The following is a 14,898-nucleotide window of genomic DNA, read 5'->3' on the forward strand; positions in this document are numbered from 1 at the left end:
ATATCTCGAAGTGCTGTACAGAAACCCAGCCTAAAACCCCAAACAGCAAGCAATGCAGGTGTAGAAGCACGGTGGCTAGGAAAAACTCCCTAGAAAGGCCAAAACCTAGGAAGAAACCTAGAGAGGAACCAGGCTTAAATCAAGTCAGTCTTCAAATGATTGATGATTGAATTGATGATGATCGAATTGATGCTTGATATTTACAATAGATGACAGTTTTTCATGTGGAAATGTGTCCTTTGCAGTTTTTCCTGATGGCACTTCCGCAAGGCACTCAAGGTCGGTCTGCTGAACTGATAGGTCAGTTTCTTCTTCACCTTGAAGATCTCTCCAGACCGGGCGTAGTTCCTCAGCGCCCTGGACATCTTCTGGTAGGTCATGGGCCTCCTGTTGCCTTTCCTCTGCCCCCAGAGTGCTGCTACCTGTTCCTTGTTCCGGGAAGAGAAGCGGAACACTCCGTCTGCTGCCGCTGGCACCCAGGAAATGCAGTGGGTCATGCCAAGGTTCTCCAGCATCTCAAACAAGAAGTGAAACAGACGCACCTTTCTACCTGTAACCACAGTAACAATGATAAGATAGAGTGGAGCGGTTAACAATATCCCGTCATAATTGATAATAAAAATCCCTTTGTGAGATGACCAGCTGTGATGGTGTTCAGTGGTAAAGTTGTAAACATTTAGCTCATTTTATATGTATGTAAAACGTACAGAGATAAGCGGTGTATGGTACCATTGTCCTGTACAGTTAAAGGCAGGTCTCTTTAGGCATTGGTCCCTCAGGGCAGCATGAGCTCCAGTGGCAGTATCTGCTAACCACAAAAAGGGAAGTTGCCTCTCTCACCAGGTCCAGTGTGGTGTGTGGGTGCTGGTCTTGCTGGCATAGTATGTGGCAATGTGTGGTCTGTCCCTTTCTCAGGCGGTGTAGTGTTGTTGGGTAGCCACCATGTGATTGCATAGCCTGTAAAACAAGTTTTTTTTAACCAACTGAGTTGTATGACTGAGACAAGCAGAACATCACCCAATTAGCTATAGCCATATACGGTGTATATTTCACAGATCAAAGTGCTGTCTATGACAGGCTGACCTAAGCATCATGGGGAGGCTTATATCATTGAATGCGTACCTTTTCCTCATGGCACCAGTGATCACAACAAGTTTCACCAGAGTTTCCTTCCATTGTCACTGGTGTAGGCAAAGCACAGACACCTCCCACTGCAATAGTGTAGAACAAGAGGTGGCATTAAAAATATACAATAATCCATTTATTTGTGTGATTCATAACACTAATAGAGAAGAACCTTTTTCTCCGCCATCTCTAGTGCCATGTTTGTAGTGTTCCTCCAGAAAGTCCAAAATCACCTCCAGATCTGTCTGGTTGTCTTCGAAAGAATTCTAACAAAGATAACCGATTCAAATTGCACAGCACTCACACATACAGTTCAGTTTGAAAGTGTGATGTCAAAATACATCACTGTGCAGTTATCCTTAAGCTTATAACGGTCTCATATTTACCATCGTTGTCGGATGCACATAGATTGCTGCAGTTACAGGTCCTGATCCCAGGTTTTTCACAGAGTTGTGTGTTAGATGAAATGCATGAAGGAACTGTGTGACACCCAGGCTTTTATTATGCCTTCTCAACATGACAGCCAGTTGGGGCTGCCTTGCTTATCGCTTGGCCTGCACTACTCACCACAACTAGGCTACCGTAAATAAACCTTCACCACAGGAACAATGACCACCACCCCACAAAGCCCACCACCAGAGAAGCACTGTCTCCCAGGACTGACCACATCCTCACCGCTGGGCAAGATAAGAGCAGCCATGGGTTCTCTTGACAGGAAAACAGCACTTATCACAATGGTTTGCCTTTTGGGATAGAGATACACCTTGTGTTCATGTCTTACAGAGTGTGGATTGATGGGGAATTGTGAGTGAGGGGTAGACAGTGTTGTTATTGCCGTTGCACAAGCAGACATATTTGGCTCATTCAACAAAGTTCATGGTTTTCTCTTTTTTTGCCTCTTTTTTTCCTAGGACACAACAAGGATGGGACACTTGTTGGAACTCATGACATTTTCACCATTGTTAGGTAAGCAAGAATAGCACAGTTATGAAGTCAGTGTTGAAGTTAGTGTTGACGCAGTGATGAGTAATTAATTGCCAAAAATGAAAGCGTATACACAGTACAAACACAAATTATACAAACTTTATTTATTAAAATACATCAATGTGTGTGAGATACAAAGGATTTAAATTCATTATTTACAAAATGACATGTTCATATTTGAAACCAACATTTTAGTTATTTCCCTTTACACGTACAGTACCCACACCGAATGCTTATAACTGGTTGACAGTTCTCATAGGAATTTAAAAAATATATATTTTCATTATTTACATATTCAATGATCCACAATACCTGATCAATGGTCATTACATTTTATTTTAAATGGCATAACTAACGGAGAGTAAACATTTTTACATTTTCTTTACCGTGACTGTTACGTTTCCTGACACCCATAACACAATGGCTGCATAACAAGCCCCAGTTGTTGGCCCCCACAAAAGTATGCAGGAGTAGCCGTATGAATTGACAGCTAGCTAAAGCAGCTTTTAACCTCTGTTATTTTCCACAGTGATATTACCTGAGTTCACGCCTTGGTGACTGTGGATGAAGTGAAGGTTGTGGCAAGATCACAGTCTCCCTGAAGGGAGTAATGTCCATACCAGCTGTGCCAGTCAGGTGCAGCAGCAGAGCCATAGTAAGCCTGTTCAGCTGGGGCATGCTGCTGGTGGAGGAGCACCTCCCGCCCAGGGTGGCCAGCCCCGGGGTGCCCGGCGGGGGGAATGACGTGACTGATGCCCCCAAGCCTTTGGATGATCGACGGGTTGAACTGGTAGGTGAGTTTGCGGCGCACCTTTACGATCTCGCCCGTTCGGCTGTAGTTGCGCAGCGCCCGTGCCATCTTCTGATAGGTCATGGTCTTGCGGTTGCCCTTGCGCTTGCCCCAGCACTCGGCCAACTTCTCTTTGTTCTTGGAGATGAAGTGGAAGGTGCCGCTGCCACGGTCCGTCCACTGGATGGAGTCAGCCGTGTTGGGATCGCCCAGAGCCTCATGCAGGTACTCATAAAGACGCAGCTTCTTGCGACCTGATGAGATGAAAAGGTTGACTTTAGTTATAATAAAATCATAAACAGGCAGAGATTCAGTTGTAACGATGTCAATTTGATACTTGGCAATCAAAAATCTGAGAAACATGTTCAATTCCAGCATGTGTGGTTGTACTCTCTGACATCTCTTACAGACATTGTCAACACTCATCGCTGATGGCCAAACACTGCTCACCTTTGCCGTTCCTCGGTTGCGGTGCGATGGAGTAGAACTGGGGGTAGTCCATGGTTACAGATGGACCCAGTGAGTCGTAAGGAACAACATGAGGCCATGACTGGCAGGACGAGGAGAGAAAAACTGGTCAGGTGAGTCACATCCACATGAGACATGACACATGCATGTACTGTAACCATACATCACAGTTGTGCAAACTTGGAGAAGTCAGTCAATAGTACTATATTGGTAAAATACAATCACTTGTTCTGTACACTCACCGTTTGCTCATTCCAGTCATATGGACCTGGCACATCAAAAGGGTGGGTGATGGGGTAGCAGCACATTATGCTCGATCGCGTTGGAGGCTCAAAGTACTTATACTCTAAGTAGAGGGAGAAAAATATAGTCATTGAATAGAGTCTTCACTGCCAGAACCAATGAGACTAAAATGTATTGAATAATTTTTCTGACATGCTCAATACAAAGAAAATATTAACAATAATGTCCGTGCCTAATATAATGATGGTGATTGTTAGCGTTCAGATTTAAATCTGGTTTTCTGGCATGAGTGTTGAAGTGTAAGTTTACCTGTATCACAATACGGATCGTCAGAGTGCCGTTGAATCACATCAATTGCATCCTGGAAGTGCTGGTTGATGTCATTATCCAGGGAGCTCTAGGAAAACATCGATAACATGCAATCAACTACAATGTCATAATTAGGAGAAAAGTTAAGCTACAGAATGAATAGGAATAAATGCCTTATTCTAAAACAACATGGAATGTATTCAAAATAAAACTAAATTGATCTTCAATCCGTCATGACTCACCATTTTGGATATTTGAGTGTAAACTTCAGACAAGGCAAGCAGTGTCTGACCACTGTCTGTGTGAGATGGATGTACTTGTGCAAGTGTATATATAGTGGTGTTAGCCCCAATATTCACCTTTCGGCTAAAACGAAGTGTCAGATAAAGAGATTGGTCGATTTAAATGTGTCAACGTCAATTCGTGGTTGGCAACACTTCTCTTTTTGGAAGAGCAGATCAGATACACCTCCCACAATCACTCTTTCACACTGTGACTAGATCAGATCACATGAATAACAATAACCTCTCTTATGACTTCATTTATCCAGGAATATCTTCCAATAGCATTCTAATTAGCATTTCTGGGTAGATATTTATTAACATACATATTATCTTATCATAAATGCTCTTCAGTAAATATAGACTTTACTGTAAATTGAAATCTGAGAACCTTGAACTGCTGGGTGAAATGTCTATATAATTTCCATTATATCTTCAGTGTTTTAAGTGTATTGTATGACATGGTTAACACTTACAGAGCCTATAGAAAGTCTACACTCCCTTTCACTTTTTTTTCACAATATGATGCGCTACAAAGTGGGGTTGAAATAGATTTAATTGTCATTTTTTGTCATTGATCTATGCAAAATACTCCATAATGTCAAAGTGAAAAGAAAATTCTACACATTTTTACAAATTAATAAAATTGAATAACTAAAATATAGTTGTTGCATTTCAAGCACATATTCAACTACAAAGACTAGGGAGATTTTCGAAAGCCTAATAAAGAAGGTCAGTGCTTGGTAGATGGGCAACAATAACAAATCAGACATTGAATATATCTTTAAGCATGGTCAAGTTAATAGTAATGCTGTGGATGATGTATTAAACCACCCATACACATCAAAGATGCAGTCGTCCTTCTGAACTGAGCTGCAGGACAGGAAGGAAACTGCTTAGTGATGTCACCATGAGGCCATTGGTGATTTTTAAAACAGCTACAGAGTTCAATGGCTGTGATGGGAGACAACAGGATCAACGTTGTAGTTGACTCCACAATAATTACTTAAATGACAGAGCGAAAAGAAGAATAAAATATACAGAATATGCATCCTGTGTTCAACAAGGCACTAAAGTAATACTGAGGGAAAAAAACACAGCAAAGGAATACACTTTTGGCCTAAATGCAAAACCTTATGTTTGTAGAAAATCCAACACATCACTGAGTAACTGCCTCCTTATTTTCAAGCATGGTGGTGGTTGCATCATGGTATGGGTATGCTTGACATTGGCAAAGACTGGGATGTTTTTCAGGATGAAAATTAACAGCATGGAGCTAAGCACAGGCAAAATCCTAAAGGACACTGGGAGAGGAATTCACCTTTCAGCAGGACAATAACCAAATCTACACTGGAGTTGCTTACCAAGAATACAGTGAATGTTTTGACTTAAATTTGCTTGAAAACCTATGGCAAGACTTCAACATCGCTGTCTAGCCATGATCCCCAATACCTTGACAAAGCTTGAAGAATTTTGAAAAGAATAATGTGGGAATATTGCACAATCCAGGTGTGCAACGCTTTTATGAGACTTACCCAGAAAGAGTCACAGCTGTAATCGCTGCCAGAGGTGGTTCTAACATGCTTTGACTTAGGGGGGTGAATACTTATCTAATCAAGGTATATTAGTGTTTTATTTTTCATTCATCTTTTTTTTTAATTACATTTTTCTTCCACTTTGACATTACAGAATATGTGTAGATCATTGACAAAAAAAGTACAATTAAATAATTTTTTATCCCACTTTGTAACATAATAAAATGTGAAGAAAATCTGAGGTGTAGATTTTCTATAGGCACTGTATCTGTAACCGAACTGCAGTCATTGACATCAAGTGATAAAAACCCTATTCGTTTTCCATTCTAAAGCCTGAGTATAAGCTCCATATAGCCTTTAGCCCATTTAGCCTTTTTTCATAGTAAATTATTATGGACACACTGGGGATGGCTCCTGATCTATCAAAAGTAGTGAAAAGTGTTGTATCATGTCTGGTAAATAGTTGATCTGTATTTCAGTAGATTAGCAATCTGTTGGTTTTAGAATTGATACAATGTTGCTGATTTATCCTGACTTGTAATGGATATTACTGTATGCCTAAAACAAACACAATAAGGTGTGCATGATGAGTGTTGATTTCAGCAGGAGACTGAAAAGTATATGATTAAAAACCATACTTCCCTAATTCTAATGATGGAATCATCTGCACCTGTTAAAACCTTGTGTAACGTGATTGCACCCTCTGAACCACTAGGGATTGCTAATGTACTCACCACAGTTTCTATATTTTTAACAGCATTTGTTGATTTAATTTTCACCCTTGATACTTCAAAGCATTAAACAAACTAGGTGATGATAAAAATAATAAAAATACAATACATAAGTACTGTAACTAGAACTTGCTGTGAGTCGATTACATAGATTGAACCTTTTTGAGACGATTAACGTAATTATTAATTATTTCAGTAAATCAATGTGGGCCACACCATATGGTCACTGTGGCAACCATATGTTGTACAGCTATCACACATTTTTACAAATAGATATGTGTTGCTTGACTGGAACTGTGGAACTGATCTATGCATTATGGGTCAGACTTCTGACCTGAGTCATAAAAGCTATCGTTAATGATTCACGTATAAGTATTTGTCTTGTCCGCAAATCCCAACTCCTCCCTCTCCAAATAAACAAGGGATTTTTGAGAAGTTAATTTCTTAGATGCTGCCAACATACGTTTTAAATATCAACGGACTGACTCCTGAAGTTCCCCTTTCAGGTTCGCTGAGTGTGAATACAGCGGGGATCTTGCCTGGATGGGTAGATTAAAAGATTATGGACACAATGCAATAAAGATGCACAGATTATATCTATCCGTATCCCTAGCCTACACAATGGCATATACTGTAAAGCCGCTGTCTACACTCACTGAACTAGACCATACATTTATATAACTAGCCAGTTTTTGGGTGCATGTGTGTGCGTGTGTATAGATGTGCGTGTGCTTGTGTGGGGTTTTCTCTCTGTGACTAGGATTGCTCGAACGCTAGAAACCACGGTACCTAAATGTTCTCCCCCTCTAGTTTTCTTTCCATTGTACACATTAACATGGTCAAACTTCTATCAAAAGTAAACTATAAATCAATAACAACAACCATGCAACCAATAATGCAGGCTCTCTTGACTCCCTCTATTTACTAAATGTATTTGTATAGATTGTGATCAAGTACATGTTTTGATTATAACATCACAGCTATAGTTCTAACAATTAACCCATAGCAGGAAGAATGAGGTTGAAATATTTACCTGAGAGCGGTCTGTGCGTGCGTGGGTGTGTATGAGTGCGTGTCTGTGCCAAGGTGTTTACATTTAATCATAAAGCAGCCATGAGGGCGCTTTATCTCTTCAAACAAAGAAGCATTTTTCTTCCCCTTCTCTGCAGGCTCTATTGAAAAAGTCTATTTATATCAACACCAATGAGGGAAGGGCAGTGTAACCGCAACACGGTCGACACCTATTCAACTTCTTTATTTACTGGCACTCAATGAAAATCAAGAAGTACTAAAGCCACTGACACAGATTAGATCAGTGGAATAAAGTTTGTGAGGCAACAGGGTTGTAATACTATATCAGTGAGATCATGTTATGGTCGGGGCATATATTTAGATTATGGATGTTGAGTTTCTTTTGTTATTTTGTATAATTTTTTGTTCTGAAAGAATGTATTTTCTTCTCACTATAACTGTAGATGCCACTGGTTCCTATTAACGGAGAAGGAATGAATTTGAGACAGTCAATGTCAACAGTGTAGATAACCTTTGGCTTGTGGTCAAATATGCATAGAGAAAATTTAATCACGTGTACTATATAGAAAAAAATATGATGTATATCTCTGAGATTGTTTTATATATAATTTCAAATTAAATAATACAGAATTAATAACTTAATTTCTACTCTTTCCATTTGAAATTTTAGCCAGTGAATCCATGTACATGGAAATGTGAATATGAGTCACTTATAATTATATCCACAACAGGAAAAACTTTTCCACACATGGCCACTAGGAGGTAGTAAAGACACATCACACCATGTCAGAAAATTATAATAATACATCTAATTTAGTCAATCCTTCAGTTCAAAGAAAAAACGGTATATGTATGTACTTCATAGAAAGTGTTAACATTATTATTATTTTTTAACAGAGCGAGAATTAAGGTTGGGAATGTTTGCTGAGTAACCATAGTGTGTTTCACAATGAATAAAAATGTCAAAGGGACATTTTCTTATCAAATCTATTTCCCCCACACCGGCCAATGTAGGAAAATATTGGAGCACAGAGCATAATCTGAGTGCATTCAATTCTCTAGGGCTTGCAGAAGACCTTTATTGATCTGCCATGTTGAACAGGAAATCCATCTCTACGGTGTGTAGACAAATGGCAGCTGTTATTCTGTATTACAGCAAACTGAGCAACAGGGGGCAGTGCAGAGTCGTTACTGTAAGCCCAGATATCCACACCTGCTACTTAAGCTTTGGCCCTTTGCTGATTTGCAGCTGAGTCACTATACAGATTAATATCCACTAATACATTTGATCAAAAACTAACATAGTCACTGAGTTTGCCCACAGTGACACAGAACAAGCAATTATACAATAGCCCTTGAAGTGGCTCAACTATAGTCATAATTAGTGTGTGTGTGTGTGTGTGTGTGTGTGTGTGTGTGTGTGTGTGTGTGTGTGTGTGTGTGTGTGTGTGTGTGTGTGTGTGTGTGTGTGTGTCTGTGTGTGTGTGTGTGTGCGTGTGGTTTTATTTTATAATGCATTGACAGGGACAAAAAATAAACAACAAACAAAGATATGTTTTTTAAGATATTTTAAGTGTAATTTCCTGTGAATTTACAGAGAAACCAAAATTCTTGCTCTTCCAAATCTCCTGAGCTCTTCCTTGAACTGAGTTAGCACAGGAAATAGATAAAAAATGCAACCAACCTTCATAATACTACATATATGCAAAGAAACGCATTGTGTAAAATCCAGTATGTACTTGGTGGAATAATTTAGAGTAGATTTGAAAAGACCTGGGTTTTGGCTGCTGGGGCTCACAGGTTAGGGGTTTGCTACTTTCTGCAGTAGGCCACAGCCCCATAAGCTAACACTCCCACAATAGCCACCATTGCAACGCCCCCACACATCAGCACAGGTAGCTCAGTGGCAGGGAGCGATGTAGCAGGCTCAGCCTCTATCTTCTCTGGCGGAACCTCCTGCGTCACTGGTGGGATTTCCTGTGTCTCCTGGGCAGCGGGGAGCGAGACCGAGGACTCTGGTTGGTTGTTAGTTTGTCTCTCATCTGGTGGCTGTGGTGCTCCTGGTCCTAGGACCGGGGGAGGGTGGAGCTGCTCCTGCATAGAGTATTGGAGCTCTGAATGTAACTCAGCTAGTGTAGGTATTGAGGGGATAGGAGTAGAGGAGGCAGAGGGGGGCTCTAGCTTCCAAACTGGCATGGGCATAGAGGCAGTGGTGGCGTAGGATACTTCAGAAGGCTCCTCTTGGACAAATAGCTCCTCAGCCACAGACATCATTAAATCCATAGTCTCTTGCTGGTCAGCTGACACCTCAGATGAAGGTAATAATTCCTGGGTGTCCAGCTCCTCTTCCCTGAGCTCAGCCAGTTCTCCTTCTCCCCCCAGCACACTCATCACACTGGCCTGCAGCTCCTCCTCTTCCCCCAGGCTCCCGTCCTCCTCCTCCTCCTCTGCCAGCATCTCCTCCTCCTCCCGCTCTAGGTGGACCATGTCGGAGATGGAGGAGTGGTTCTCGCTGCGCTCCTCAGCTAGGTGAACCACTCCGTCGCTGCTGTCCAGGCTCTTGGTGTCCTCGGGGTCCATCATGTCTCCCACGGTGGACCAGGACTCTACCAGGCTGCTCTCTGTCTGCCAGGGGCCAGACCCGCCACTGTCTCCCTGGCTCAGCTGCAGCGTGGCAAGGCCCAGCCAATCAGGCTTCTGCTCTCCAGACAGGGAACTGACCTCACCACTGTCAATCCCTCTGGACACTGCTGGGACCTTGCCCTCCAGACTGAAAACCGGCCACTAGAGAGACACAAGAGACAACCAACCATTAACATGAAAACATATTGGATAATATTGTTCAAAACATAAAGTAAATTCCTAAAATCAACAGTAAATGAATCAACTGTAGTGAGTTGAATATAAAACCTATATAACTACTTAATAGTTGCTAGAATGATTGTGTGTTTTTATGACACAGAATCTCATAGGGTCTGTTTCTGCTCTCTTGCTAACTACTTATGGAATTGTTTGGCTTGAAAATGGCAGCAATAGAGTTGGCAAGAGCACAAACCGATCTGGGACTAGGCTATCTCATAGCTGTGGTCCCTGGAAAAGGTTAACCAATATATTAGAAGATGTCCTTCAGTGACGTCGACTGATCAAGTTCTGTGTGGAAAAAGTAGCAGCCTCTGTTCCGTGTTGCAGCATTCTTTTCTATGTATAGCCTGGCCCTCACATGTCTGACTATGTATAGGCCCTATATATGTATTTCCATTTCAGCCAGGAGCGGAAGCTATTCCAGAGATTTCACATGACGTGACGTGTAGTCGAGAGTGGGGATATAGAGGAGAAGGGATGTTACAAACCCAGGACGAATGGAATACTGCAGTTGTGTAGTTGAAAACGTCTCACACAGTAAAACAGAGGACACAACGCATTGCAATTGCACAAAACGTTAGAGGTTGAAAAATACAGTGCATTCAGAAAGTATTCAGACCCCTTGACTTTTTCCACATTTTGTAATGTTACAATCTTATTCTAAAATGGATTCAATTGTTTTTTCCCCTCATCAATCTACACACAATACTCCATAATAAGCAAAAACAGATTTTTAGAAATGTTTGCTAATTTATAAAAAAATAAAACTGAAATATCACATTTACATAAGTATTCAGACCCTTTACTCAGTACTTTGTTGAAGCACCTTTGGCAGCAATTACAGCCTCAAGTCTTCTTGGGTATGACGCTACAAGCTTGACACACCTGTATTTGGGGAGTTTCTCCCATTCTTCTCTGCAGATCCTCTCAAGCTCTGTCAGGTTGGATGGGGAGCGTCACTGCACAGCTATTTTTAGGTCTCTCCAGAGATATTCGATCAGGTTCAAGTCCAGGCTCTGGCTTGGCCACTTAAGGACATTCAGAGACTTGTCCCAAAGCCACTCCTGCGTTGTCCTGGCTGTGTGCTTATGGTCTTGTCCTGTTGGAAGGTGAACATTCGCCCCAGTCTGAGGTCCTGAGCACTCTGGAGCAGGTTTTCATCAAGGATCTCGCGGTACTTTGCTCCGTTCATCTTTTTCTCGATCCTGACTAGTCTCCCAGTCCCTGCTGCTGAAAAACATCCCCACAGCATGATTCTGCCACCACCATGCTTCACTGTAGGGACGGTACCAGGTTTCCTCCAGACGTGACGCTTGGCATTCAGGCCAAAGAGTTCAATCTTGGTTTCATCAGACCAGAGAATCTTGTTTCTCGTGGTCTGAGAGTGTTTAGGTGCCTTTTGGCAAACTCCAAGTGGGCTGTCATGTGCCTTTTACTGAGGAGTGACTTCTGTCTGGCCACTCTACCATAAAGGCCTGATTGGTGGAGTGCTGCAGAGATGGTTATCCTTCTGGAAGATTCTCCCATCTCCACAGAGGAACTCCAGAGCTCTCTCAGAGTGACCATCGGATTCTTTGTCACGCCCTGACCTATCTCTGTTTTCTTTATATTTTGGTTAGGTCAGGGTGTGACTAGGGTGGGTACGTTAGTTTTGTATTGTCTAGGGTTTTTGTATGTCAAGGGTTGTTGTAGGTCTAGGTGATTTTATATGTCTATGGTGACCTGATATGGTTCCCAGTCAGAGGCAGCTGTTTATCGTTGTCTCTGATTGGGGATCATATTTAGGTAGCCATTTTCCCTTTTGTGTCCGTGGGTTCTTGTCTATGTGTAGTTGCCTGTTCAGCACTCATTTTGTATAGCTCCACGGTTTGTTTTGTTATTTTGTTAGTTTTGTTCAGTGTTCATTCTTATAATTAAGAAGAATGTACGCATACCATGCTGCACCTTGGTCTCCACCTTTTGACGGCCGTGACATTCTTGGTCACCTTCCTGACCAAGGCCCTTCTCCCCCGATTGCTCAGTTTGGCCGGGCGGCTAGCTCTAGAGTCTTGGTGATTCCAAACTTCTTCCATTTAAGAATGATGGAGGCCACTGTGTTTTTGGGGACCTTCAATGCTGCAGATTTCTTTTGGTACCCTTCCCCAGATCTGTGCCTCGACACAATCCTGTCTCGGAGCTCTACGGACAATTCCTTCGACCTCATGGCTTGGTTTTTGCTCTGACATGCACTGTCAACTGTGGGACATTATATAGACAGATGTGTGTATTTCCAAATCATGTCCAATCAATTGAATTTACCACAGGTGGACTCCAAACAAGTTGTAGAAACATATCAAGGATGATCAATGGAAATAGGATGCACCTAAACTGAAAATTCAAGTCTCATATCGAAGGGTCTGAATACTTATGTAAATAAGGTATTTGTCATTATGGGGTATTGTGTGTAGAATGTTTTTAAAATCCATTTTAGAAAAAGTCTGTAACGTAACAAAATGTGGAAAAAGTCAAGGGGTCTGAATACTTTTCGAAGGCACTGTATTCACCCAACACCCACTCTTCACCCTCTCATTGTCCCCTTGTCTTTCAGTCCATCCTTTCCATTTAAATGCCACCTGTATGTAATTGTTCATTCCTTGTATATTGAGATGGAATACATCTGTCCTTCATTGAGTGACCCTGATTAATCATTATGCATGCATGTAATCTCATCCCAGGCACAGAGTCAAAACACTGAGATCAAGTCAGAGCTGTTTATTACATAATGAAAAAGCATAGAACCACAGTGGCAGAGGACATTTATATCGGTCACCTTTATCCATGTTTACGATAAATATTTCCTGATTTGATTAACATTGAATGATCAAACAGCTCATGCACTTGTGCCGTACAACTTGTGTTCCTCTGCACAGTTACAGAATGCATTGTGTGTTTGTCCTGAGATGGACTGTCTCTGAGAGGCACATCAGCAGAGACCGTGGATTAAATATCTGTTGGCTAAAGCTGAGTGTAAGCTGTAAGCATGCCGAGAAAGCTGCCCTCTCTCTAACATCGAGGCCTGCCAGGTGTATGTTACTTGGCATTTTGGCACAAGGGGAACCAGTGACATGGTGATCACGCTCTCCCTGCAAGGCACAGAGCAGGCTTATAGACAGATATCCACAAACGTGTTTATGTGGAAGGTTACTGTACAGTACCTGTTCTAAAGCATATTAATTGCTTAATCTGTCCAATAAGACTCATTCACTCTTTGAATTATAGGTTTCCCAATGATCCACCCCCTGACAATGGCTTTTAACCCCCACAGAGTTTAATTAAAACGAATCCCTATAATGTGGAGTCCCACTCCTTTCCAGACCTGGGTTCAATTACTATTTGACATCTTTCAGATACATTTAGTGTTTGGTCAAGTCTGTCCGGAGTGCCAGATGGACGGGGTTTGCACGTTTGCGACTATTCTATTGGTTCCATTGCGCCAGGAAAGTTCAATCAAACCCAGATAAAGTATTTGCAATGATTTCAAATAGTATTTGAACCCAGGTTTCTTCTCTTCCCCATAGTATCAGATACCCATGGTACTGATGTCAGAGACTCATGGTCATGATATCAGAGCCCCAGAGATAAAAGGTCAGCCTGAATGTCAGACAGAGGAAACGACACATTCTCAGCCCCTCGTGAACCATCTGATGATCTTATCCGATTGGATTTCTAGAAACAGACACATGACAACAGACACATACACGCATGTGCACACACAAACATATACACAGGAACGTACGGACACAGACACACACACTCGAGGAAAGGCCGCACATAAGCTAGTATTTTCTGATGTCAATGACAAGTTAGCTGGACACAAGACTTCGGACATAATCCTGTCCCTGTTGATTTAATTAGTTACTAATGACACCCACCAAACAACACCCAGAGAAACAGACCTGTTTATGTTGACAGGTGATACACACGGTTAAAAGCTCTTGGAGTTGTGCCCTTCATAACATCAAAGAGCTCCATGATGGCTGATATAGATGCCTTCTATATTGGTTTAACAAAGCAAGCTTTTACAAGGCCCTCTCCCCTCAACTACATATATTACTACTACTTGTGTGTACTATTATGTCCTACTAATACTACTACAGTACTATACACTCACACACCACAATTCCCCTAAAACAGGGCTCTCCAACCCTGTTCCTAGAGAGATACCCTCCTGTAGATTTTTCGCTCCAACCCAAGTTGTAACTAACTTGATTCATCGTATCAACCAGCGAATTATTAGAGTGAGGTGCGCTCGATTAGGGTTGGAATAAAAACCTACCGGATGGTAGCTTTCCAAGAACAGGGTTGGAGAGCCCAGCGCCCTAAAACAACAACAAGATATCCTGTGATGCGGCCTTGCATTCCATTAATTAAGAGCAGAGTAAAATAAGTGTCTTTCTTACCTGGCTCCTCTCTGTAAAGTGTTGAAAGTTGTAGGTGAGAGACAGATGTTGAAATAGAGTAAGAGATGTGCACTCGGACAGAAAGTCAGGGCTGAGGAC

General features: G+C 41.8%; 1 protein-coding gene across 1 annotated transcript; it reads right to left on the reverse strand.

The window, feature by feature from the left end:
* Window positions 1–2,653: 2,653 nt before the first annotated feature.
* Window positions 2,654–14,613, reverse strand: LOC120032076. Its single transcript, XM_038978021.1, has 8 exons — window positions 14,605–14,613; window positions 9,950–10,282; window positions 9,356–9,592; window positions 3,920–4,007; window positions 3,610–3,713; window positions 3,350–3,449; window positions 2,855–3,153; window positions 2,654–2,791 (listed from the first exon to the last, which is right to left on the reverse strand). The coding sequence occupies exons 1-8, from the start codon at window positions 14,611–14,613 to the stop codon at window positions 2,654–2,656; spliced, it is 1,308 nt and encodes a 435-aa protein (XP_038833949.1).
* Window positions 14,614–14,898: the final 285 nt, after the last annotated feature.

This window comes from Salvelinus namaycush, chromosome 38 (genome assembly GCF_016432855.1).
Source record: "Salvelinus namaycush isolate Seneca chromosome 38, SaNama_1.0, whole genome shotgun sequence".
In the NCBI taxonomy this organism is placed as follows: Eukaryota; Metazoa; Chordata; class Actinopteri; order Salmoniformes; family Salmonidae; genus Salvelinus; species Salvelinus namaycush.

Coding starts and splice junctions, on each gene's coding strand:
- LOC120032076 (XM_038978021.1), bottom strand. Junction 4,008..9,355: donor GCGTTGCAATGGTGGCTATT/GTGGGAGTGTTA, acceptor ATGTTTTCCTAG/AGCTCCCTGGATAATGACAT. Junction 3,154..3,349: donor GCAACCGAGGAACGGCAAAG/GTGAGCAGTGTT, acceptor TCATCTCATCAG/GTCGCAAGAAGCTGCGTCTT.